Source organism: Echinococcus granulosus (assembly GCF_000524195.1).
Source record: "Echinococcus granulosus chromosome Unknown EG_S00014, whole genome shotgun sequence".
Lineage (NCBI taxonomy): Eukaryota > Metazoa > Platyhelminthes > Cestoda > Cyclophyllidea > Taeniidae > Echinococcus > Echinococcus granulosus.
This window is the reverse complement of record NW_020170394.1, coordinates 1,321,142-1,345,922: the sequence shown is the minus strand read 5'-3', so window position 1 is coordinate 1,345,922 and position 24,781 is coordinate 1,321,142. Positions and strand designations below refer to the sequence as shown.

Sequence of the window (24,781 nt, the reverse complement as noted above, 5' to 3'; positions counted from 1 at the left end):
GAAATCGAAAAACCGTGACAAATATTTGACATTTTTATGGCGTAGATTTCCTCTTCAACATATTTAGTAGCATACTTGCAAAAATGAAACACGAGGTTCTTTAAGCTTGTCCTTCACTTAATTCACAAATATACAGTACCAATATGTTTAAAATCTGTCAGAAAAATTTTACTCTCAAATGCAGTGAGCCGTTAGCGATTGCATTACCCATTTGAGGCAATGCAACCCCATTAAGTAACAACTCTAAAAGCCTAACAATAGCTAATTACACCTTTTAGTAATGACATAAACTTGGAAATGTTAACTAGACAGGTATAAACAGTCTACCGCCACTATTGCTCGTATTACATGCCTTTTTTGGAACTTCATTCAAGTGGACACAAACAGAACACTGAGTCCATGCCTTACAATCACTTCTTTAGAGACTTAAGATGTTTCATTTTAATTGATGACTATTTTGACGTGCATCGTTATTGGATTTGGCAAATATTGAACAGCGTGCTGCACTTAACTTTATTAATAAATAAAATTGGGTCTTTTGTGAAAACCTCAGCAAGCAAGGTGATTCTGTTTTATTCCATTTATCTAGCACAATAGCATTTCTAAAAAATTTCTGTCTTACTGATCATTTTGGCACTTGGTACCGTTTATGTTCCGTCTTATAACACTGTGAATGTTGATGAAGAAAACACTATTACACTCAAGGGCTTCCAGTTGCCTCCTCACCAACTGTGATAACAATGCAAAAATTCAAATTGCATGAAGAAAACACGCTCCCCATATGTGCCAACTGCCATTGCTCAATTTACTCCGAGTTTCTTCTTGGACTTTCGCAAGCTTCGAGTGATGGTGGTGATGGAGAACTAATCCATTTTCATGTCACTTGTCTGCGTTGCTCTCGGTGCGGCTTCCAGTTGGACGAATCTTACGGAAGATGTTGGGCTAACCGTCACTTCGGAGTACTTTGCCAGTCGTGCTACAAAATGTAGGTTAACTCTCCCAGAATAACGTTGGAATTTTTAGTTTACCAGCACATTATGAATATAGTGTTTTCGCCTTTTTACGCCAATATCGCCAGCAGAAAAGCAAGAGCGCTTAAATGTAAGTAGGCACCCAATTTCCTTCTAACAACGATACAAACAAATAACCATTATCAAATGGAATAAACTTCAAACAAAGTCGACTTCTCAAAATATGTCATTGCGTGCTTCTAATCGCCGTTGATAACTAACAGCTTCTCCCGAACCATTGCAGGATGACGCACTGCGCCAAGTGCAAGGTTCGAATGCCACAGGGTTCGTTGGTACAACGCATATTCGACTGCGTCTTCCACCTGGACTGCTTCACCTGCGCACGCTGCAACTGGAGACTGCAATTTGGTGAATATGTCGCCTTTGCTAAAGGTGAGGTATTTTGCGCCTGGCACCTCCGTCCGCTTCCACCACCTGCATCTGTGCAGCCGCAGTCGGAGCTTCCAGAGACATCGTGGAGTGATCCAGGGCGAACAAATGTTGACTCTATTGAAAACCCTTTGATTGAAGAATTCTTCGACGGAGGTTCGTTTATACGTAAAGTATCCTCCTATGATGCAAAGCACTTTCGTCACTTAAACCTTCCACAGTATGTACATAAATGTTTTTGGTGGGTATTGCTTCAATTATTTGTACGTGTAAATAATTTCTCTGACATTAAGCATTTTCTTACCATGGAAAAATTATTAAACCTCATTGACAAACTTGTCATAGTTGTGCGATGGCTGTCGCTTTAATTATAGTCACTAAGTCTGCCTGGCCAAGTCATGCCAATTGACAGTCTAAAGTTCATTACCAGCATACTATAGTGTCAAAGCTTTACTGGCGCATCAAAGTACCATTTTAACCTCAGCCAAGCATAAAGGGCAGACGTGGCCCTTGACTAAGGAAAGTGGGTTAGACATTAAAACATGCTTTTTCATTCATTTCCACACTCAGCAGGTACTAACTACTTATTAGCTAGGCGCGTCCTATTTGGCCTAAACACGAGGTAAACGTCTAATTAGCAAATGCCTCAAGCCAACAGCTTCCACAAGTTAGAGTTTACCAACGCCTTATTTTAGCATAACAGTTACTGTATTCCGGAGGATTAAATTTATATTGACTTCAAACAATAAAATTGTCATGTTCTTACGAAACCATAAAATGTTGTATTAATAGGCATTATGCAATTTGTCGCGTATAGGAGATCCAAAACTCCCTAAAAATTGTATCCTGATACTCCTAAAGGTAGCAGATTAGATTTTCAGTCTGTTTCTGTCTTATTTTGAATGCGTTAGTACACCAGTACTTAAAAAGCGTGTTATGCATTCTGATATTTATAATGTAATTACTAAATGCCTACGCGAAGAACCTCGTTGAGCAGCATTTAGAAGACGTTATTTTCGAAACTGAATGGAAGTGTGATTCTTTAAAATATATTCACAAATTGTGTAGTTCCAATTTTTGTTAGTATCGGGTAAAAATGCGGTGTGTTACGCACCATCCATACTTAATTGGTGGAACGACATGTAGGCGCTTGCTCCTCATTTAAATGCACTCTCAGTTTCTTACATTGTTTGATTCAAAATTACCTTAAAAGCAAAGGAATTCATTAAGCAGTATGGAAGAAGGCGTGAAGCCAACTCTGAATATGATAGAAGCTAGGGTCCACTGGTGACGCATTTAATGCAGAAATTTTGCGAGACTGGCAATTAGTGATTCGATCAAGCAGATGGAAGAGTATCAAAGTTATGCTATTTATCGAAATGATATGCTTAGAAATAAAATTCTTGTAAAGAATTAGAATTTGCTCAAGATTGATGGATATCATGTGATACTACGTCATGCATCAATTTATGTGCAGATGACAAATCCTCTCAATCCAAACCGAATTCCATGGGCCGAACTTCAAGTGGATCAGAGCTCGCATTTGAGGAAGTCACTGTTTTTGATGAAAATGGGAAGATCCCAGCTACTACACTCCGCTCATTCACTCACCAAAGTCATGGACATCAAGGTCATGCCCTTCAGCAACAACAGCGACCCTCCTCGCGATCCACCTCCGCTAGCAGCGGTCCCCAACAGCGATCTAAGCGAGTTCGTACCAGCTTCACTCCACAACAGATTGCAGTGTTGCAGGCCAGCTTCAAAACGGTGTCGAATCCTGACGGACAGGAATTGGAACGTATTGCTCAAGCCACCTCTCTAACCAAACGCGTCACGCAGGTGGACTTTTTCCCAATGTGCATTTTACTATTACAATTTCAGTAGGTAAACTGAAGATAAAATAGATCTTAATTAAGGGATGGAAAATATAACATTCCACAACAGCGGGTGGATTTCCCACAATCTTTTAGGAAAAAAATCCAAAGGATCTTATTTATTCATCTTACAGTTAAGCGATATCCCTAATTAATCATCTACAACCTAGTAGGATTTAACAATGCACAAATGTTGCTTCTTTTAACATGAAAAAAGCGCCACGTTAAATGAGGGTTGTCGTGTTGTTAGTGCGATCTTGTCACCGAACTACTGTTTTTTTGCCGGCTGTTCTAAAACTTCAACAAAACAATACAAATTAGTAGGATGTGTTGATTAACCAAACCGATGGCAATGCTTTTAATATGAAGTGATGCACTGAGCTTGAGTTGAAGTACAGTAGGTGGTAGCAAAAAAAGCTTATTGTAACATTAAGCCAGCATCAAGTTTTAGACCCATATAGGAAACATTTGTGCCTCTTTTTTAACAAGCCAGTTTTTTGGTGCCATCGGCTGTTCTAATAATGCATACATTTTGATTTGGGGTGTGTCTAGTTTGCATCGAACTAAATTTTGGCACACGCGATTAGATTAGTGGCAAACTGGGCGGTGAACATCAAGGCAGTAGGCAACTTGCCTACTCAAATATCTTAACAACCTCCCAATCCCCGGAGCATACAGCTGCAGGTCTCTTACATCCAAAGCTAGGAGTTCAGGGCACCCTAACACTTTAAATTACTGGAGTGAAATGTAAAATTTTGCTTCATGCTGCAGAAGCATCAGTCGTGCTCTTTGAAAGCTATTCAGACACCTGAGATATAGCTGTGTATTAAGTTCTCCAAAAGTACTGCCAAGGTGGTTGATATCATCTGAGAACCACTTGACGAGCCCGGATAGTATGCAAGAATGAGTCGTTTCTCTATCACTGAAGCAAAGATCGACTAATATACTGTAACTTACAATTCCAGCACTTTAACTCAAAACTTGTACTTACCAATCATGAAGCCAGAGTTAAACTCTACTTTTTGGCATTTTTCAAAAACTTTTGATTATGGCTTTAAGCTGATGCTTCTAAATCTAAAAAAGACACAGGTCCTTCCAAGAGAGCCTCAAAATGTTCTACTTTTAACAATGGTAGATTACAGGAGTCCTATAAGCATCCGCACTCTATTTAGATTACAACTTGTTGATAGACCATTCCCGAAATTCTTTTACCCATTTCGAAATAAACTGCCCGCAAATTGGAAGACATTTGTAGTCAAAACATAAGCTTACTTGTTTAAAAATTTTGGAAAAGAGTATTCAAATAGCATTCTACTTTCCCTATGCCCTGTAACTTGTGACGATTCCTCTTAGCGATCGTGTTTAAAAATGAGGGTTGCTCGTTTTGGTTCCCTAGACAGACGAAGACCGATTGCGGCTTAGCGAAGTTAAAAGGCTCCCATTCTAATAGGTGTTCTGGCGTGCTTTTGCTTAACACAGAGCGTATTCCCAATGTGAGGCAAATATTACACCTAAAAGCGCAGCTCACGTGACAGATCGCAGAGAGTCTGTCCCGTCAAGCAATCTGAGAAGGCTCACAGACGTCGTACAGTTGTGTGTGATTGGCTGACTACCTGCTCCACGCACTGCCACTTCCTCCTATTGCGCCCACGGAGAGCCAGTGCTCACGTCTTGGTGCTCGCTTGAGGTGGGTTGCTATATTTAGCCCAGCGCGCCGTTAGGTGGGAGAACATTGAATTCCATCGTAAAGGTTAGAGTGACTAGTCTACTCTGTGGTACCTATCTAAACATAAGAATTATTGCGAAATCTCAAGGGGTACCATTCGATTGTCCGCGATTCGGGGTCTAAGACCAATTTTCAAAATAAAATTATTAATGCTGAGGGCGGGCTAGGGAAGTAAGCTGGAAACTCGGGTTTTGGCAATGCAAGATTATGCACGCACTACTGATAAATGCAACCTTATTTCCAGGCTACAAGCGGCATTTGTTAAATCAATTACTTATATAAAATTTATTAAGTGGAAAATATGATTATTTTACTTTTATTGCGGCTGTACTTTGGGTTCCCCTGATACTAATTGTATGGTGAAAATGAAACAGTGAAAATGGCTAATTTGGAGATGTCGTTTTAGTTTGGCTCCAGTGATGTAGTACAGAAAAGTTTTGTTAGTAGGATTTTAATAACTCCTCGACTACTCCAATTAAACCCGAATAGTTTGCAAAATGCCCAGATTATTTACAGCAAAATCCCGAATTATGTGGTTTCCGTTTCTTTTGGTTCCAAGTCATTTTGTATCCCACCCATGTAAATATTGTGGCATAATAGTGTCCATTATCCTCGCGTATTTCTCATTTGGTGTCACGATAAATTTGCCTGAAGGTTTGGTTCCAAAATGCCAGAGCTCGAAAGAAGAAGAATGTACAAAACTCCATGCAACATCAACAGCCAAGTCCACGAGCTCAATCTGTTGGTGTTCAGGGAGAGGTGACGGAAGCATTCATTCCCAACCCACCACTAACTGGCACAGGTGATCAAATGGCAGGTAACGATTCTGAAGTTTTGGTATCATCGCCTCCGTCTCCTCAGCTTACCTCTACGCTGGAAGAGGCTACGTTAGGACCGTATTTTAGCAAAGGTAGGTTTTAATTTGCACACCCAGCTAACACGCTCAAATCACTCTCTTCTCATTTTAGGTCCTTGCTTATAAATACGTTCATCACCAATGTATTCTTTAAATATTTGAGGGTGTAATTATGCTAGAACTGTTCTGCCTACCCATTTGACCTTCTGATCCCTAGTGTTTATTTCTGGAAGAATGTGCCAACTTCTGCCTTGTTAATAAAGAGTGTACAGTAAAACTACAATGGTATGAGTAAAGAATGCAATGGAAAGGACTTTTAAGCTGCAGTTTTGTGACAACAATTGTGGACCTTTAATTGCATGTTTTTAAGTAAAATGTTTCTAAAGGCATTGTTTTTAGGGTACGCTACGTATGCAAAGTACCCTTTTGAATTCTCTTTTGCGCACTTAACTATGGTAACTCCGCGGAATCCCCTATTTTCAAAATTTAATCCGTATATAGAGGAGAATTTACATAAACTATTTGACTGTCCAGGTCATTTTTAACTACTTACAAAGCGCTAACTCCACTGTTCATGATTAAATTAAGTTAGCTAAAGTGCATATTCGACATAAAATTGTTTTACACGGATTTTATTTTAGCACCTAAGGGTAAACGAAAGGAAAGCCCCGAGCCACATATTGTTGCTCTGTACTAAGTAAGGAGACATCGGCACATCAATTGCGTCAAATAAGACACTTTGATTTCCTGGTATCATAGACCATGCTAAGTCGGTACCTTTGGAGTTTTTCGAACAACTAAGTACTTGAATTTATGTATGTGAAGGTTTTCGAAACTCCAGTGTTATCAGAGAAGGCAATTCAAACTCGTAGTTGGCTTGATGTTAAAGCAGTGTATATCCGTCTTATTAATATGAACGAAATGTGTTTACCAAATAAAATCAAACTAATTATATAAATCTGAGAATTCTTACAGTGGTTCACGTTCCCCAATGCTACGACTGGATTGCTCACAACACGTTAAACACAGAAAACGGAAGCGAATTTAATCTTGTCAGGTGGCTTTGATTACCATGAAACCGCAGCATCGCGTACTCAACACATTTTGGATGATAAACACTTTGCAGCGATCCGGAATTCTAAAAGGCCATGTTGTGGATATGACTGTGACCAAAATGAAAAGAAAATAAACAAATCCGGAAGATCTGCCAGTGCAGACCTTAAGGTAGAAGCGCATAAATCACTCATTGAATTTAAATACTTAAACCCAGCTGGCTTGGCATCACAACAATAAAATACTTTGAGTAAAGGAAAGTAGTCATACGATGGTTGTCATGGCAATATCAACGATTAAGTTGTCCTTTATCAGAAAAGTGGATTTCTTTAAGCAACTGTTCACATTAATTACAAATGGGTTTTAGCTTCTTTTGCCAAATAAAGTGTGGAAGAAACCCAGCACCCCTCCAAGTACATGGTCCGTGACGTCTTGCTTTTGTTTCAGTATAAACAAGTGGTCATCGTAAGCACATCGCGGTTGTGTGTACATTTACCACATTTTGTGGCAGTAGTAAGTGATAATATAGCCTTATTAGGTGGATTAAGTCTAGGCAACGTAGTTTAAGGTCAAATTTCATTTTCCAATTATTCTCAATAAGTGGTAACTTACTGAAACCAAATTTCCAAGTAGAGTGTGTACAAATAGCGCTCTATTTCCACTCAAAATGCTACTAAATGATGGACAAGAAATGTTAATGTACCGGAAAACAAAATCAAAAAAATTCTAGTCATTTTCCCTGACCTGACCCAAGAGGCGAACTTCATTGATTATGACTAATTACATAACACCGTCAGAATCCAAAATATGTCTTGTCTAAATCTGTATCAGAAAAATTTTGTCGGTTGCAGGTAAAATCTAATGTGGAAATGACTTACACAAGTCACAGTTATAGACACCAAAGTCGGTAAAAATTCTTCCACCTCTTGCCACAATGCCTAGGATTTGCAACTGTCCTTCAGATAATGTTGGTTTTGGAGTAGTCCTTCTGGCCCTGCAGTTGCGAAGACATGGTATCCGATGATTTTAACACGAATAATCTCCAATGTCATTTTTATGTCCCTTTAAACTGCAGTCAACTTTATTCAAACATTTAATAATGAGGGGTATTTTCACAGCATCCTAAAAAAATTAAAACTATTTTTTTAACTGCAGTAAGACTGACCTTTTAAAACGGTATTTCAAGCATACCTTTTGATATTTTTACTGACTTACGCTAAGAGTTTGGCAATGATTTAGTACCTCTGGCACTGTTGGGATCGAAAATGACACAAACTCAAAAAGTTTATTCTGTGAGATCGGAATCTTTCTGAACATGAAAGTAGAAAGGCATGGGATTATGAACTACTATGAACTATGAATGACAACAGCAGAAGCGCACAACACTTTGAAGTGAGCAGGGCGGATGATCGAGTCAAGAGCAGTTTTTGCGAAGAGAATCTGGTTATCCGAGAGACCACAATTCAATTGTGTGAATGAAGAAGTCGCCACCCGGGGTCAGTTCGGGATTGTCAAAGGTCTCGCAGGTCTGACTTCGACCTCTGTTGAGACTCTCGTCTATCCTCAGTGCGGAGCTAGCGCTTTGAGTTCGTAGAACACAAAAGACTGTAACAATGTATCCCTATAGCCTATAATCTTCAGGGAATTTAGTTACTGCTACCTGAAAATCACCACATTAAATGTGCCACTCGAAGTAGAGCTGAGGCCGCGCACGAGAACGTGAGTTGCGCCAAGTGCAGCACAGGTCACTGCGCTTGCATCGCAGCCTTTGAATTAGTTAAGCTTAGCCTCCGTATTTCCTCAGAACTTTGACCTCATGTTCAGGAATGGCATCAAATGGAATGAAAAATGTGGTATTGAACTAAAAAGTGGTCAATTTCCAAGTGCACTACGACATGAATTTGCAAGTGAATTATTTATATAGTATTTTTCAAATTCTGTGTTAAATGTTAGTCTCGTGAAAATATTTGAAAATTGCTTCTTTCATTGGAACTTACTTTGAACACCCGATGAGGATGACTTCGGGTTCGCCGGAAATGAAGAATGAGTTTTTCCTAGACCACGAGTATTTCTAAAAAAAAATAATTATTATTTTGAACAAAAATCTTCATAAGCCCGAAGCTATCTGGCAAATACTGTTAGGTGTGTGACATCTACTACGATTGAAGGGACGATTTATGTAAAGAAACCGCTGTCATTAAATCATTATAAAGATGTTTGTGCTTAATAAGCCACAAATTCTGTAGAAATAAATAATTTCGTTATTGTCAGCCCTATAAAACAAATCTCAATGATGACATAAAATCCACGCTTACAAAAATAAGATTTTGTGCACCGCTTCCATAATCCGCTTCAAACTTAACGTACTTGTTTATGCTATTTCTATCCATGTGACCCCATACTGGAATCTACAGTAAAAATGATTTGTCTGGACTGCATTATTCATAGCTATTTTTTATGGCCACCTAAAATTCGTCCGGTGAATAAATTCTATTTTTTATGTCACAAGTATACAGATTGAGCAACTTGAAATCGGTTGTAAGTTTTAGAGCATAAGAAATTAAACTTACTCGGAAACACGGATTTTCAGACTTCAAAGCCAAACCAGTAATTTCCCCCTTCTGACTCTCTTCCATGCATGGTGATGTAGGAACTGGGGTCCAGTGAAAGACAAAAGACTCGCCTGTTCCATAAAACACACCTCGGCTCAGCCGGGGATGGCAACTTAGGTAAGCTCCCATTAGCTAAAATGATAAAGTCTGTCATGGAACAATTAAATCACTAGTTATTCATCGGTAACATCAGTGCTACAGTTAACGAGGTTAAATAACTTGTACATGGATTGCATACTCCAGTAGATAGCTATGCAGTTTTGTTCGGCTGGCAGTGGTGTAGAGTGTCTTGCACGGTTTGTAGAGCAAATGTGGAGAATAAAAAGCTTTTACTAGCCGTGCAATTTGACTAACCTCTCGGCAGCCGCTTTGATTTCTCGCCCTCTAAGGAATAGTCCACATGATTCACCTTTTACTCTTCCTACTACTGAGACATTCAAAGCATTACCTTAGTTACGCTTCATTAATTACCATGTACTTTGAAAAAAAAATTTATCTAGAAGCAAAGCCAACATTTACATCCCACGATTGGAAGCAAAGGTGAGTATGGCTTCCGTTTACTTAATAAAGGTTGTGAAATTATGAGGTCGGAGTCACCAAGAGAGGTGGTTTGGCAACCATGCGTCCTACCAAGCAGTGTGTTTTTGAGATTAGAGGGAGTGGTAAAAATCAAGTCGTATCATAAAAAGTGTGGTGGCGCTGGCTATTCTGTGTTCTGAAAAAGAATATTATCCTTTGTATTGCATGGCCACAACTTTTATCAGTAATTTGGGGTTGATGGAAGAATAACAGATTAACGTGATTTAGGGAGATCACTTTTTCACTTTATCTCCGGTTGAAAAGAGTTTGCAACAGGAATAATCAATTACACTTCCACTACACTTTACTCCACCAAAAAATATGCGAACAATTTTTAGGCACATATTTAATTCATTGGAGTAAGAAAACGATATTTTTCTTTGACTTTGTGAATATTTAGTAACAATGCTAATGACCTAGAGTGCAGGATAGTAATAGGTTGAGCCTCACACAATCAGTTGTATCTTTGATGAGCAGGACGCAGGGCTGGTTTTGCTGCGCAATGGAAGAGGCTCTTTGCTTTGAAAAGGTACACATTTTTTCGACGTTACTAACTGTGTGATAAGGGTCAGGGTCGACGTTAACATGCAGGTCACCGCTGACAAAGTCTTCGCAACGGCGATAGAGTGTCTTCAGACTGAAGCCGTGCAACTCAGTGCTGAAAGTCAGGAACCAATCAAGGAACTGTGCTCCCGTAGGGATTGCTTCAAGAAGCTAGCAAAAAAAGTTGATAGAAAGAAGGACGTTGCTAAAATATATCAAAAAGCATTCAACTGGTTGCGGAAACAAATTCGAAGACTTATAGAAATTGAAAAATTCAATAATGTGTATCCCAGGATCCATCGTTTGGAAGATGTGCTTAAATGATAAATATGTGTATACTATAATCAATTCTCTAATATTGCCGATAATGCACAAACCAAATTAATGAGCGGATCATCCCGTTCTTGATACTGACCTTCACTTGTGTGCAGCCGTTTTAAACATGAGTTATCTGTATTATGCATAAAATATCACAGCTTATTTCCTATAAGTAAAATGGTTTATTCAAGATTTGGGAACCGCGGGACTTGAAATGGCTACGATTTTCATTGATGCCAAATAGGGAAGCGAGCTTTGGTATTATAAGCGTTTGAAGAATTATCTTCATGTCTTTGCAAAAGCGTTCAAATTCCGGATAACCGAATCGTCAGACTTTCCTTAAATGTTTAAAAACGACTTCTGAAAAGGGGGGATAGATTTACTAAATGGGTAAATTGCACCATAAGCTGCCTTTTGTGAAGAATGAGTGATTTTTTGCGAGTGGTTTCTAAGACGACAAGGAAAGCGTTTCAGAGCCTACCAGCATTCGACAACCCTTGTTCCACATCGTAGTTTAGAGCTTTTTATGCATAAGTTTAAGAGCATCCACCATAGGACCTGCCTCTTTATTTGAGGCGGCAGTGTCGAAATACTTTTCCTCACAATCTTTTATAACTAGTAGTCAAATAAGGTGCTGAGAAAAGTAGCATGAGAATTTGTGTTTGTTCTCAATTCTCACATGGTTCAAACCGTTGTCTTCGCATAATAGGGCTTCTTTACACACAATCGGATTCTCGCATTAAAATAAACAACTACAGGAATGGACTCAACTTCTATAACCAACTCGCATAAATCAGTCATTTTAATTAATTTTTTCAAGGTAAGAATTTGTTACTTCATTTGAGAACCTTGCTGCAAAGTATCGCTCAAAAATACACCAATTGCCCTGAAAAAAATAAAAAATCCAATCTAAAAATTTTCTATTTGTGTAAATAGCAAAGCGGGGATAATTATTTAGCCCTGAAGTTTAAATCGGACTTCCGTAATGCGTCGAGTCACTGAACAACCTTAAAAGTAATATGCGAAGGTAGCGAAAATTTATTGAGAAATCTTTTTGCTCTAATAAGAATTTTACGGGGTTTGTCAATTGTCGTTATAGGGAAAAGTTACAAAGAATAAACGAGGAAACAAAAAAGCTATCTACTGTCCAGCAATCACTTGTAATCACATTAGGAATGCATAATTTTCAGTTGAAAGTGAGCTTAGCTAGCGACGATTAGAGTTAAAATGATCACTAAATAGTCTTTATTTTCTAAATCATAACGTCCAAGTAAGTGCCACTGAAGATAATATTAAATAGCCACAGAATTGGATCGGCACAAAGTAAAATGTGAAGAGTGTGTTGCAACCCTCGTGACGAAGTCCGACGGCTTTGTCACAGCACCAGGCAAAAATCCTTAAGCATGCTGGTAAAAACAAAGGATCCAATGGGATCTCGGAAAGGGAACTCAAAAGGCAAAAAAGATAACCTTGACCTCCACCGTCTCAATGAATAATGCCCTCCTCAAGACGACCTCTCGTAAAAACCAGCACTCGGATATAATGGTCAGTGTTTTCGACAAAGTCCTGTATGTTAAATAATTGTAAAAATGAATGCCTATTCGAATAATCATAAATTTATAGACATATAACGATATACACATTTATATTAATAGTTATACGTACAGTTTCGCTATTTCTGTCACGTGGTGGTGGACAAAAATCGTGCAAATTTAATGGCGGCATTACTCAGACCACAAGTAACTATCTTTTTCTCTACTAGATGATTGGAAGTGTAGAAGAAAATCACTTTGTCAAATGCTACTGAGCAACCCTTCGATAACTTTAGTCCATTATCAAATAACGACGATATATTAGTTGATAACACTGTAATGGATTTTTTGCTATAAGAATGAACTTTAAAGTAAGGTCAGGAGATACTCAGAGAGGACGGATAATCTGTGGTCTTTTTGGAGTGTATTAGTAAATCACATACAAATGATCATTGTCATCTGCCTACACGCAAATAATGTTTGAAGGATATACTAAAATAATTGAAAATATAGCTAAATCCCCTCAACTGAAAAATTCTAATCTAGGCGGTTCGACACTATCGAGGCTGGATTGATCTGAACCAAAGGTTGGGTTTGCGCTTCATTTGACGCTGTTACTAAGAAAGTGGAGGACAAAAGAGTAACAAACTTTCAAAACATTGCGTGATCCTCACTTCATGAACTTGTGTTTGGCTGGTGAGGATGCAACTCTGTAGGAGAGAAGCAGGAGGTGAGAGGAGAGTGAAAACTGCCGATTCTGTTGTCTCGCAGCTACCAACTTGCTCCTTCTCTCCCTCAGCCAGAACACACGTCTGTATAAACTCCTGCTCGCTAACCAGCTGAAATAAAATGAAGAAGACGGGTGAGAGTGAGCCATAGCCACATCACTAACCTCAGCCAGCCTAGGCTGCAGAGGTGCATTAAGGGAAGAGTATTCGGCCTCTCATAGTATCACCAACTCATGTATCTCTCTGGTTGATTCGGTGCTGTGACCTTATCCACAATTGCCTTTAATCTATTCCAATCACAGTTTGATGAAAGTGAGCTTTTAAGCTTTTTCCGAAATTTAGTTTCTTTCAATGTTGCCTCCCATCAACATATCAACCCATCAGCCTTTCACAATTCGATTAACACATTTGTCAATTATTTAAGCGGAACTCATTTTAATGTTTTAACCTCTCCCGTAGCAAAAGCTGTTCGTAGTGTTGAATAGGCTGTAGTATTCTTAGGCAATGAAATGAAGAGAGACCACATTTTACTGAGAGTGATATGACAGAGCTCGTTCAGCTGTTTGTAGAAAAATTCAAAGTAGGAAAAGATTTCGATAATAAAACAAGTAGACGATTACTGTCATATTTAGAGAAATTATTCGGTAGAATAAGGTGTCATATTAGTAGTACAAAACAATCAAGTCTATTCCAACAAATATTTTGCACCAGAATAAATCCCTTTTTGTGAGTGGAAATTGGTATTACCATCGCTAAGAGTTGGAAAAACTTAGCATGACTTAAAGGCACTGCCATTCACAGGATAAACTAAGTATTCCCTGTTCTTTTTATCATAGGAACTTGCTTTTATTGCTCAGGTGCGTAAAATAATTGCGGGTGAATTAAAAAACAATTAACGCAAAAGCGTTTAGATCTTTGTACAAGGCTCAGGAATAAGCACCCATTCTCCGCCCTGAAAGGCTATAACATGCAACTAAATTAAAAAGTAGATATCTGAAAATGTACAAAAGCACCTCCCAAGCCAGAGATGACTGTCGCAGCATATCGAAGACTTCCTTCTCATCAGCAAATGACGGTATGCTGGAAGAGGATTGATCAAAGATAATGCTGTCGGATTCGTCGCCAGTTTTTTTGACAACGGAATTCACATCGATCGCCGCGTGATCGGAGAACAGCTCCTCACTGCAGCCTGCGGAGAGGTTCCTGCGTCGCTCACTCATGGGGCCACCGGCAGTGACGAAGTTGGCTTTGCTGCGGGCAGACGCGGTGCGCTGCATCAGCCGGCCGAGACTACGGCTGATGTAGCCCTGTGAGGAGGTGATGCTGGACTCCGGACTGCAGAAATGCAGGGTCATTTGCCGAGCGACGAGTGACCCAATAGCATCAGGAATGCTGTTAAGCTTCTCACTTTCTCTCTTGTTCTTCTCTCCCATTATCTTATGCGATGAATTGTCCATCGGTATAACAGATGCAAAGCCAAGATTACTGCCAGTCAGGAATTTTTCAAGGTCTTCAATGCTGAAATAGCAAATGAGTGAAATAATTTGGTGACACGTGGCATACGCTCTCTTTAAATAAAAGACTCAGTAGTTTACCACAATCCCCTTTGTATTAACCATAAACTTTTGGTAAAGATGTCTGTCGACTTACTAATTTCCCATCACAAGTCCTAATTTTTCATTAGAATTCTTATGCCAAAGGTATTTATGAAATTAAATAAATCGGCATCGACATCCTGTCCGCCGATCACGATCCTATCGCAGTTTCTAGGCGATATCGTTGATAAGCTAAAGTGTCTTAAACACTGTTATTCCCAAGGTTGACTGCAGTCTGATCACCTAATTTATGTTAATATTCGTAAAGTTACCCGCCATATTAATTGTGGGTGCAGTGGCTCTTTGTGAAGGCCTCTGCTGTAGACGAATGGCATTGCAGTTTGCTACACGCAAATGCATTGCCCATTACATTATGGGATGTCACTTTCTAAATGCCATTTCAAGCCGGCGTCTGCTAAAAAGGTTCAATGATCAGTATCGAGAAATAAGAAAAGGATGTGTGTCTGAGGTAACTTTCCTGCGAGGACAGAGGAGGGGTCCACTTGGCGTTTTATGCCCCTTCTTTACTTGAGCGAGTAAGTCATTTACATGGACCCTACTTTTCTGTTTCATGTAGATAAGTGAGTGTTATAAACTTTCCCTGAGGATACCCAGAGCACCAAATATGTTTACTATTGCATGACATAATTTTGTATCAGCTTTTAAGAAAATATCAGCAGATTTATTTCGGGAGAAATATAAAACGAAAATTTGCAGCCGGTATGCGAAACAGTAAGGACCCAAAAAACTAATTTAGCTGATTTAGGAAATGAAAAGATGGGGAGCTGACGGTAAGATCGGAGTATCTACCTACATCCATGTATTGTATCGGATAAAGAATGAAATTTCTCCTACAAAGAATTAAGGACTTGGAAAGATAATATTTCGTACTTTTGCGGTTTCTTATTAAAGAAAACAAGTTAGTACACACATGAAGCCTAAGAAACTCACTTTTGAGGTTCTTTATGTATTAACCTCGTAGATCACTGGAAGAACAACAAATCAATTTATTGATGCTCAGTTAAATTTTAAATGCGAAGTAAGTCAAAATTCACGCCTTTTCGTGATCTGCGTGATACCAAGTCAGAGTGGCTTCGGCATACAACAATTGCCTGTCTCAAATAGACGTAAAGGTTCCACTTTAAAAGGGATCAAATTGCATAGTTTGATTTACTCGCTTTAATAAGGGGTACACTGTTCCAAATAGGAAACACACTTTCTACGAATAAATCACCGTAGTATTATCAGCAACAAGACAAATGGCGTCTATGTGAATCAAAACAGAGAAAAGCTTGAAACCTTGTGAAGATAAGGATATTCATTAGAATCAACCTTTTATAAATTCCAAGGATCTTATTCGCTATTACGAGCAGTCAAATTCAGCTCTCAGTTCAGGTTTGTTTAACCTTCTGCAATGCAAGGAACATTAGCTTTATAAACTGCATTTCTTTTCAGCGGAACTATTTTAACAGCTTAAGTGTGAAAGGGTTTCCTATTTTATGAAGAGGTCTAGAAAAGCACGACAAATTAGCAAGCTCTCATGTCAGTCAGTAACGTTGCACTATTTTCACTTTAAACACCTCATTGTCTGAAAAACTGTGTAAGTGTAAAAGCACACCTTCGCCTGGAAACGATGAACCACTGGGCTCCTGCTGGGCTTGACGACGGACTAATGGAATCTCCTGAAACCAGTCGGTTTCGTCTGACTGTACAGCATAGAAATGCCTCGTTTTCCAGCAGCACCGTTCCCAAAGGCTGTTCCGCTAAAACAGCAGTCAAAACTAACAGTTTTTTAAAAGTGGAAAAATAAGTCATATTTTTTTACAAAACCCTCAGTGAATTCCACGAGATTAATTCAAACGATTACCTTTATTTTTAACAAAAGGAGCCTTTTAGCCTATTTGTATGCAACATTTTCTCGAAGTGGTGAAATCGCCACCACAAATGCCATGGATTAACTTACTACACAAACCACTTCCTCCGTAAAAATTAAGACAGACATGCACGACCCAATTTAACGCCATCGGAACGTTTCGTTTATTAAATCGATGTGCGGGAGCAAAACAAATTTATGCTATGCAAATACTGGAACATTACTGTTTTCGGAAATTAACTATCTTGCTTGATTTTGTTGAACACGTATGCCTATTTTGGGAAAATACTTCATTGTACGTGATGTGCTCACTGTTCAAAGGGATGGTATTCATAATTTGAACCATATGCCATGCCTCTTCTAGCACTTGAATAGCGTAACAGGTAATAAAGTTTCAAGACAACTGTCTAAATTCCCAGTAAGTCTTCCATATTCAATTCCTGGCAGGGGAATGCAGGATGGACACACACTGCTTTGTTACTTTACTGACGCATATTCTACAGGTAGTTAATTGAAAAAAATTATACGGTTGGTTTCATTAAGCACCACTCAATAACTTTACCTTCCTCTCGATAATTTTTAACATATTTACTGCAAAGGCTGCTGTAGGATGCATAAAACAAAAGCACAAAAGTATTGCATTGAGATTACTGAAATTGTCGCAGACTCGTAACAACGCATTCAATATTAGACAGTGCTGTTTGCAAATGGCAAAGTTCTGCCGAGATGACTCAAATTGCGTAAAACTTTGTGTTTATAGTGCAGATTAACTACCAGTTTGTGTTAGTATCTATGGATATTAGTTTGTGGCACCACTTATGGTTTTCGTAGTCGTTTATCACAACAACTGCATTATGAGTTATCATTATTTCATCTGGAAAGCATTCAAATGGACGCAAGAAGCATGACGTAATCAAGTCCAATAGTTAAAGAACTTGCCTTCACCCGGTGCTATGGTGCTTGATGAAAACGTAGCCGTGGAAAGAATGTGGTGCTCAATTTCCTCAGAGGGGGGGCCGTCGGCGCATTGTCTCAGTAATCTGGGCATGTGGAAGTAATTATAACAGGTAACACTTTTAGCAAGTGTCTTCATGTAAGAACTTCATATTAACAGGCCTGGAAGAAAAATTACCCAAACTTTAACATTTTTAACCTCTGTTGGCCTTTTGCAAATAAACCTTTTTATCCTAATTGCAAAAAATCGTCACAAATTTTTCAACAACGTGCTTTATTTACTACTGGCTTTCATGCTTAACCACTTAAATCTATGGTCAGTTTATAATTAAACACATCAATTTGAGAGCTTTTAGTTGATGTGCGTTACAAGTCTAAAATGGTTATATTACGATCTTTGCTAAGTCCAAACTTCTCCGTTTATTCCACTACCTTTAATTCTTCTTCTTTGCATATTTATTTGTCATCGTCTTCGGTTGATTCATTCCTGATTCTCTCTTAAAGTAAAGGTTTTAAAAATCGAAAAAGTAAGAGGTAGGTAGAATTTGAGTGAGTCTGATCTGATAACAATAATAATAGTTAGGTACTGGAGAGAGAAAGTGGTCTATGGAATGAAGAATTGCATTAGAGGAGAAGGACCGCTGGTGCTTACCTCGGTCGCTTTGTGAAGACAAAAACTGAGGCGTCATCATATGCAGCAACAGAACGAACATTTTCGTAGCGCATTTCCATGGCTGCCTGGCAAAGAGCAGCCGTATGCTCACATTCGCTCAACGGTAGAAACATGATGGTCTCAATGGTAGCGATCAATGTTCCCCTAACGCATCTCTGCAAACGCAAAATTACACATATCTGGCATCTGTAGTCCACTTTTGGATGATTCCACTTGTTTTTCCTTTTGTCTACTGTTATATCGATAAATAAATACAAGGGATAGGTGGACAAATCCTTTTAAATCTTGAAAAAGGTTTTGCTGTTTGGATATGAGAGCCATTCAAATATTTTAAAGTAAACAGTTTATTTGAGGTCAGATTGTAGAATTTTGCTCCTGTGGCTATTAAAAATCATATTTTGTCTTTAACAAATTTGCTATTGTAATAAAGCGTATTCCCATCCAACGTTTAACTGCTCTTACTTTTTGATAGCTCAACTTTAATGAAAATTAGCATTTTCACCAGTAAATATTCAGAGAGGTCTTGAGAAACGACAAATCTCACATGCAAATCGTGGCAAAATCGTGCATCTACTTCCAGGCGGCCAGCAGCTAAGGCATCATTGGTTTTGATGTTTTCAGCCTAAGTGGTCAAAAAGACGGTATTGTCAGTCAAGTGCATATCAACTTACTGAAGAGGCAACGTACAGAATTTATCAAACTATGCATGAAAAATACTAAGTCCTATAATATTTATTCCATCAAGAATAAAGCTATATGCAGATCAAGGCATAGAATTTGAATGGAAAGAAAGTTCCGCAGGCGGTGAGTCTTTTTACCACGTACTTTGAGCACGAATCAATCTAAGTAATTGTTCACTTCTTGTTCTCACCTGGACGACTTTGACTGTGCGTGACTTTTCCAACCACTCTACTCCAATAAGTCGCTTGAATATTTGTCTATACCTTTTTTCCTGAGAAGGCGCGGCTGCTACAACGTTTGTAGCTAAAATATGAGAAGAGCACCCAATATCCTCGCAGTTATTACTAATTGATCACTACAATACAATACTCTAAGGGCGAAGAAAATTGCATCGACAAGTTAAGAAAACCTTGAAGATACAATCGCGATGCAACGAATGTCTGTGTGACTCAACTAAAGCAAATTAATTTTTGATTAATTTAGTGTCCTAAGCTGATCTAATTTTTTCCACCACTTTACTGCCTCAAAGTCCAGCTGACAAGTTAAATTATCTTAGAAATATCATCCATATAAACTGTTGTTAAAAAGAAATTTATATTGTTGCCTTTCAAACATTCATCAAAGACCATCATTTTAAATAAATAGTACGAATTTATTCAATATTCTCACATTAGTTAAGCACTTGCAGAAATGGCACAAAGCTTTTATATTTAAATCAAACATTTCTAAATAATTTATATAAACAGTCAGACAATACTAAAAGAGCAAACTTTGAAATGAACTCTCCAAGTTCACCCATAACTATTCGTCCTAAGCTATACCTTGGAAGTCACAAGGGTCCTCGGTTTGTTCCGCAGTCCCATCTTTTGCTTTTTGGCACCCAAATTCTTCTTTACCTACCTTTAAACGTTGACCAGTAAAAAGATGATTGCTCCGGAGTTTGTTTATCTGGCATAGGCGAGAAGGAGTTAAATCAAACCTTGCTGCGATGCTTGCAAGAGAATCACCACTTTCTACCTAAACAAATAAGGCAAATAAACCTGTTTGCAGTTCAAGCTTTCATTCTTACGATATAGAAAGCCCGTTTTTTGAGTTCTTCATCAGAGACCTGAACATGTGCAACATCCATCTTCAACAGCTTGCGCTCTTTTTCAAAGTTCCAAAAAGTCGCATTTCAATACTGATTAAAAGATGACAAGAGTCCTAGAAAGGGGTATTCTGAATGAAGAAATTAAAGCATCGAATTTTTGTTGACTTACGCCTCAGTCAAATAGCGACGTTTAGAATGGTTGGTGACTACGCATCGGCCTATTAACAGTTGAAAGTGCCAGAAAGTAACGTTAAAAAAATCAAATTTTCTAAGTAGGTACTACCACATGCCTTTAGTGCAAGCCTTAAGTTGTCTAAGATATTATTCCTGTCTTATAAATTTGAAATATTATTTGCCAATGAGAAGGCAATCTCCCATCATAAAAAATTGCAAGAATTCTTAAGTTTTGCAAACAAGATGCACACACACCTTAGTATTGAGGTAAAATTTATAAATTGCACGTATTACTCTTTTAGATTACGAAAGATAAATTTAAAGTCTGATGGTTGGTCAAACATTCAATTATATAAAGCTCAAGTACATGTTTTGGTGGCGTTGCATTAAGTTAAATCAAAAACGTGATATTAGCGATTACTTTTAACATACCATGTAACTATTCTAAGCGGTTTTACAATGATCAGTGACCATTCAGTAACCTATTTGCGCGCAAGATTGCTCCAATCCGCAAAATTTTAAAGGGTCATAATTTGACAATCTGGTCCATATAAACAAAAACTAACAATGTCCTTAAATGAATCTCTCAACACTGCATAAGCCTTTTAAAACACGTACGTTATCGTAAGTCTGCAGTTGGATTTTTTAATCTTGCCACATGTGTGCATTAGAGCTCCAAAAATCTACACTCCTCTGAAATATATTCACTTCCTTGTATAAAAGAGTAGGGGAAATAGGCAAAAATCTTTAATCCTAAAATGCGATTACTTTTTTTAGCTATAGCTGTCAATCATTTTTAATTATTGGCAGTATAATAATGGTTTCACTCATGATTTATTCCTGTTATAAAGTGCTAATAAGTAGAAATTGACAACATATCTGTAAGACGATGGTGGTTTATCCCTCGGTATTGGTGAGGCGCCACTTTTGTGATTTAAATTAGCCTTCTTGTATCTTGTTGGGTGGGCTGACCTTCGGGCCATGCCAGTAGCCCAGACACATTCTCTGCGCTGAATATATATTTTGTCCGGGCATTGTGTCTTCTTTCGTCTTCAGGGAGTCTTGGGACGCTATATTTCACCTTAGCACTCTCTACGAGATAACCTGATTTCGCTTCTTTTCCTCAAGTGTCGTTGCACCTGGTTATTTTATCTATATTAAGGTCAACGTTTTGCCTCGATTTTTCCCCTTTATCTTAGTGCAAATATACTGCTAGCCCACATTTACTCACTACGTGTTTATGTGCCTACTCAAGTTTTCCAAGGAAGCCAAGAGGCTATAAGTGTAATCTACAGGCAGTGTCACGTTCTAAAATTGCACCTGTAAAATGTTCCAATATTCTATGCTATGTTATGTGTTTTAAAAAAATCCATGTTTTTATTAGGTGTCTTTTGGTTAATTAGGTGTACATCACCGCTTCATTGTCTTGCATGGTCATGTGTAGCGTCCCGAGACTCCCTGAAGACGAAAGAAGACAAAATACTCGGGCAGAATATATATATTCAGCACGGAGAAGGTGTCTGGGCTATTGGCATAACCCAAAAGGCCAGCCCACCCAACGAGGTACAAGGGGGCTAATTCGAAGTACAAAAGTGGCGCCTCACCAGAACCGAGGGATAAACCACTATCGTATTACACATGGTTTGCAATGTTGAATATTTTGTGTTGACAATTTGCTTGCGGCTCACGTTGTTGGAGAGGCATAACTATCTCCACACCCTTGTCCATATAAAATGCCTCCCTATAAACTCCAATTATGAAGGAGAACTTTAATATAGCTCGTCTAAATGTTTTGACATCCACCATTAAACGGGCATGCGTCACTCACTTATTATTTTAGGGGGTAGTCGAAATCTTGCTTAGATTAATTTGGTCCGAATCGTCTTAAGTCAATTTTTTGTTTAATCTGATTAAAGTTTGCAATTTTATAAAATACATTTGCTAATCTCTGCTGACGTCAGATGGCAAAAGTCTGATTGGTTGATTGATTTAGCTAATCGCTACTCTCTTTCCTAAGGCACTAATTCCCCGCCATAGTTGGGAATTTTCTGAAAAATTAATGCACCCTCCTGGCCGTTTACGGAGGCCACATGTTTATTCTGGGTTAAATTAGTAAATCGGCAAACAGATTTGTAGTAATGCAGTCTTTCCCATGAGTCGGAATTATTTTCACCTGAATGAGGCGGACCGTTTTTGGAAATATGATTGGCGCTTACTTTTATTTTTGGTAACTTTCTGAAAGTGGTGATATTGTGAAGTCTTTGTACGGCTAGCCAAATGGCCGTAAATGCGTCGTTGATAAAAGGTCTCGATCCTCGCTGTAAAACCACATTGTATGCATGAGGTCGATGTGTTGTCCATGCTCCCATGTCCCACATCCCATTCATCACCAATTTCTCTCTCCCCATTAGTATTCCGGTGGCTTAGCCCTGAAGGCGGATCACGTGGGCCTTTCGCTGGGACTGTAGGCATTTTTTCTTCACCTCAAATCTCTCATGTGAGCCTTGGAGATTAAATTCTTTCGATAGACGCGTTCTGTATTTGGGTTCGCTCCTAGAATTCCCCATTTGCAGGGCACTTAAGCGCTTTTACACAGACGGGGCGCGTTAGTTGCATTAGCACCCTGCACGTGATTGAATTCCATCGATCACGAAGCCATTCATTTTTTTTTTCTACAAAAAGTGTTTCAGAGGAAAATCCCTGCTGTATATGAGTTTCTAGATTTTGCTTTTACCTGAAGATTACGTACACTGGCTATCAGTGACTAAGAATGAGTTGTCAGTGAAGTTTTGGGTCCATTTTGATTACATATACCTAAGATGATTACCCGAAATAGCAATACTACTTTTAAATAAATAGCAGTTGTCACCATGCTTGATTTGAAGATTCAGTTACCCGCCCAAGCGCACACAGCAGGCTCTAAAATCTTCCATCCTCAAGTACCGTATCTGCATCGGGGCCGATTTTTATCGACAAGTTCTGGTTACTTCTGGCTAGTTATCACAAATGATCACTTGTTCCGTGAACAGAAATTGATAACAACGATATCAATACTATGCGGGATCACATGGAAACCAAACTGGCAATCCATCAGTTGTCGACCATCAGTTAGCCATGCTGCAACACTGTTGATCAACTGCGAAAAAAACTTTGTAAGGCCAAGTTTATTTTCAGTGCTTTGACTCCTACTGACCGTTTTGCAAATTGTTCCAAAACTCTCAGAGGACTAAAGAAACCTTCCTGATTCTTAGGATAACTAGGTGTGGATTTTGGCATCTGATGCCAAAGAAAAGTGTCATTTCAAAGGTGGGGGATCTCAAAAACATCACATTAAAAGCAATTAAAATTGTGATCCTTCCAACTGTTTTCCCCGATTGTTCTGGTCTTTTTGACACATTTCTCCATAGTAGTCAGAATTTTGCCCAGAAATACTGGGCAAGGCCAATACTCGAGCTTAAACTAAGGCTTCAAGGATAAGTAATTGGTAATAATGCAAGAATTTTAAGGAAAATTACCTACGGTGGAAAGAAATATTTTTTGGTGGTTCTCAAATTATGTATTTCACTCATTTTCTTAGTAACATTTTATAAGAACCAACTTGGAAATCTATTCATTTATGGCAGAAGCAGATTTTTCGCATAAAATATAAGCTTTCATTTTGTAGGCTACAGTTTCTTAACCTCGTCTAGTTTATTTTTCACCCCATTTTTCTGACACAGGTCAAGAAACCTGTTTGTTGCATTGGTACGCCTGACAAACAAAAGTCTTTCACGTCTCCCATAATGAATGCGTTCATTACAAACATCGCAACTCAGATCAAAGGCGCCTTCTCTAAGCCTCTGAAATGGTGCCATATGAATTTGCCCTTAACAATGGAGCCTGAGAATCAATGAATGGGAATGCATAGGTATACATAGAAGTGTAGAAATTCTCCCCTGCGGTTCTTGACAGGGAAATGAGAACCTCATGGCTCTTAAACCAGCATAAATCATGGCGGTTTGCAATTTAAAATTGTTAAATAAGATGAGGAAGCTAGTTTTAACTGTTTGCTGCTCGCTCATGAAGTCTGTATTACTCGTTTTTGTGGAGAAGGCATGAACTTGAAAGTCGGAAGAATCAAGCCGTAAGCTTGTGCGTTTGTGAGCGAGTCAGTCATCCGCTGAGATACAAATTGAGCATAGACAGTGCCGAACACAAATTCAAGATTAAAACATCGGTTTAGTTTTCGGGAATGGCTGAATTTGGAAATCGCGGTTGCTCAACCCATTTTTTTAAATACGGCCCACCTAAAATAATTTTATTTTTGGTTTTATCTGCGTTGATGTACAAGGCAATCTAAAATTCAGTCAACGTTTCTTTATTTACTATGTTTATTGGTGGCTTTAGGTTTGCTCAGGGCTGCATTTTCAACCCTTCCTTATACTCTCACTTAAGGATTGGATGCACCCAATATCCATATTGCATTCAGAATTGTGACGTCCCAGAGCATCTATATGTTCACTTTTTATTACCAGATCGTA

At 38.6% G+C, this 24,781-nt stretch overlaps 3 protein-coding genes across 3 annotated transcripts; 1 reads left to right on the top strand and 2 right to left on the bottom strand. All coding sequences in view use genetic code 11, as the record gives it.

The window, feature by feature from the left end:
* Positions 1-876: 876 nt before the first annotated feature.
* EGR_03016 (LIM/homeobox protein Lhx9) lies at positions 877-5,982 on the top strand (the record flags this gene model as incomplete). Its single annotated transcript, XM_024492265.1, has 5 exons — positions 877-959; positions 1,255-1,556; positions 2,878-3,239; positions 5,655-5,910; positions 5,969-5,982. 5 exons carry the CDS (start codon positions 877-879, stop codon positions 5,980-5,982), a joined length of 1,017 nt encoding a protein of 338 aa, XP_024353460.1.
* A 2,371-nt stretch (positions 5,983-8,353) lies between these two features.
* Positions 8,354-14,654, bottom strand: EGR_03015 (Nuclear receptor coactivator; the record flags this gene model as incomplete). Its single annotated transcript, XM_024492264.1, has 5 exons — positions 8,354-8,489; positions 8,907-8,980; positions 10,551-10,814; positions 13,168-13,332; positions 14,235-14,654. 5 exons carry the CDS (start codon positions 14,652-14,654, stop codon positions 8,354-8,356), a joined length of 1,059 nt encoding a protein of 352 aa, XP_024353459.1.
* Positions 14,655-18,222: 3,568 nt separating this feature from the next.
* Positions 18,223-20,126, bottom strand: EGR_03014 (nucleolar protein c7b; the record flags this gene model as incomplete). Its single annotated transcript, XM_024492263.1, has 6 exons — positions 18,223-18,247; positions 18,296-18,471; positions 18,861-18,938; positions 19,188-19,300; positions 19,819-20,014; positions 20,067-20,126. 6 exons carry the CDS (start codon positions 20,124-20,126, stop codon positions 18,223-18,225), a joined length of 648 nt encoding a protein of 215 aa, XP_024353458.1.
* Positions 20,127-24,781: the final 4,655 nt, after the last annotated feature.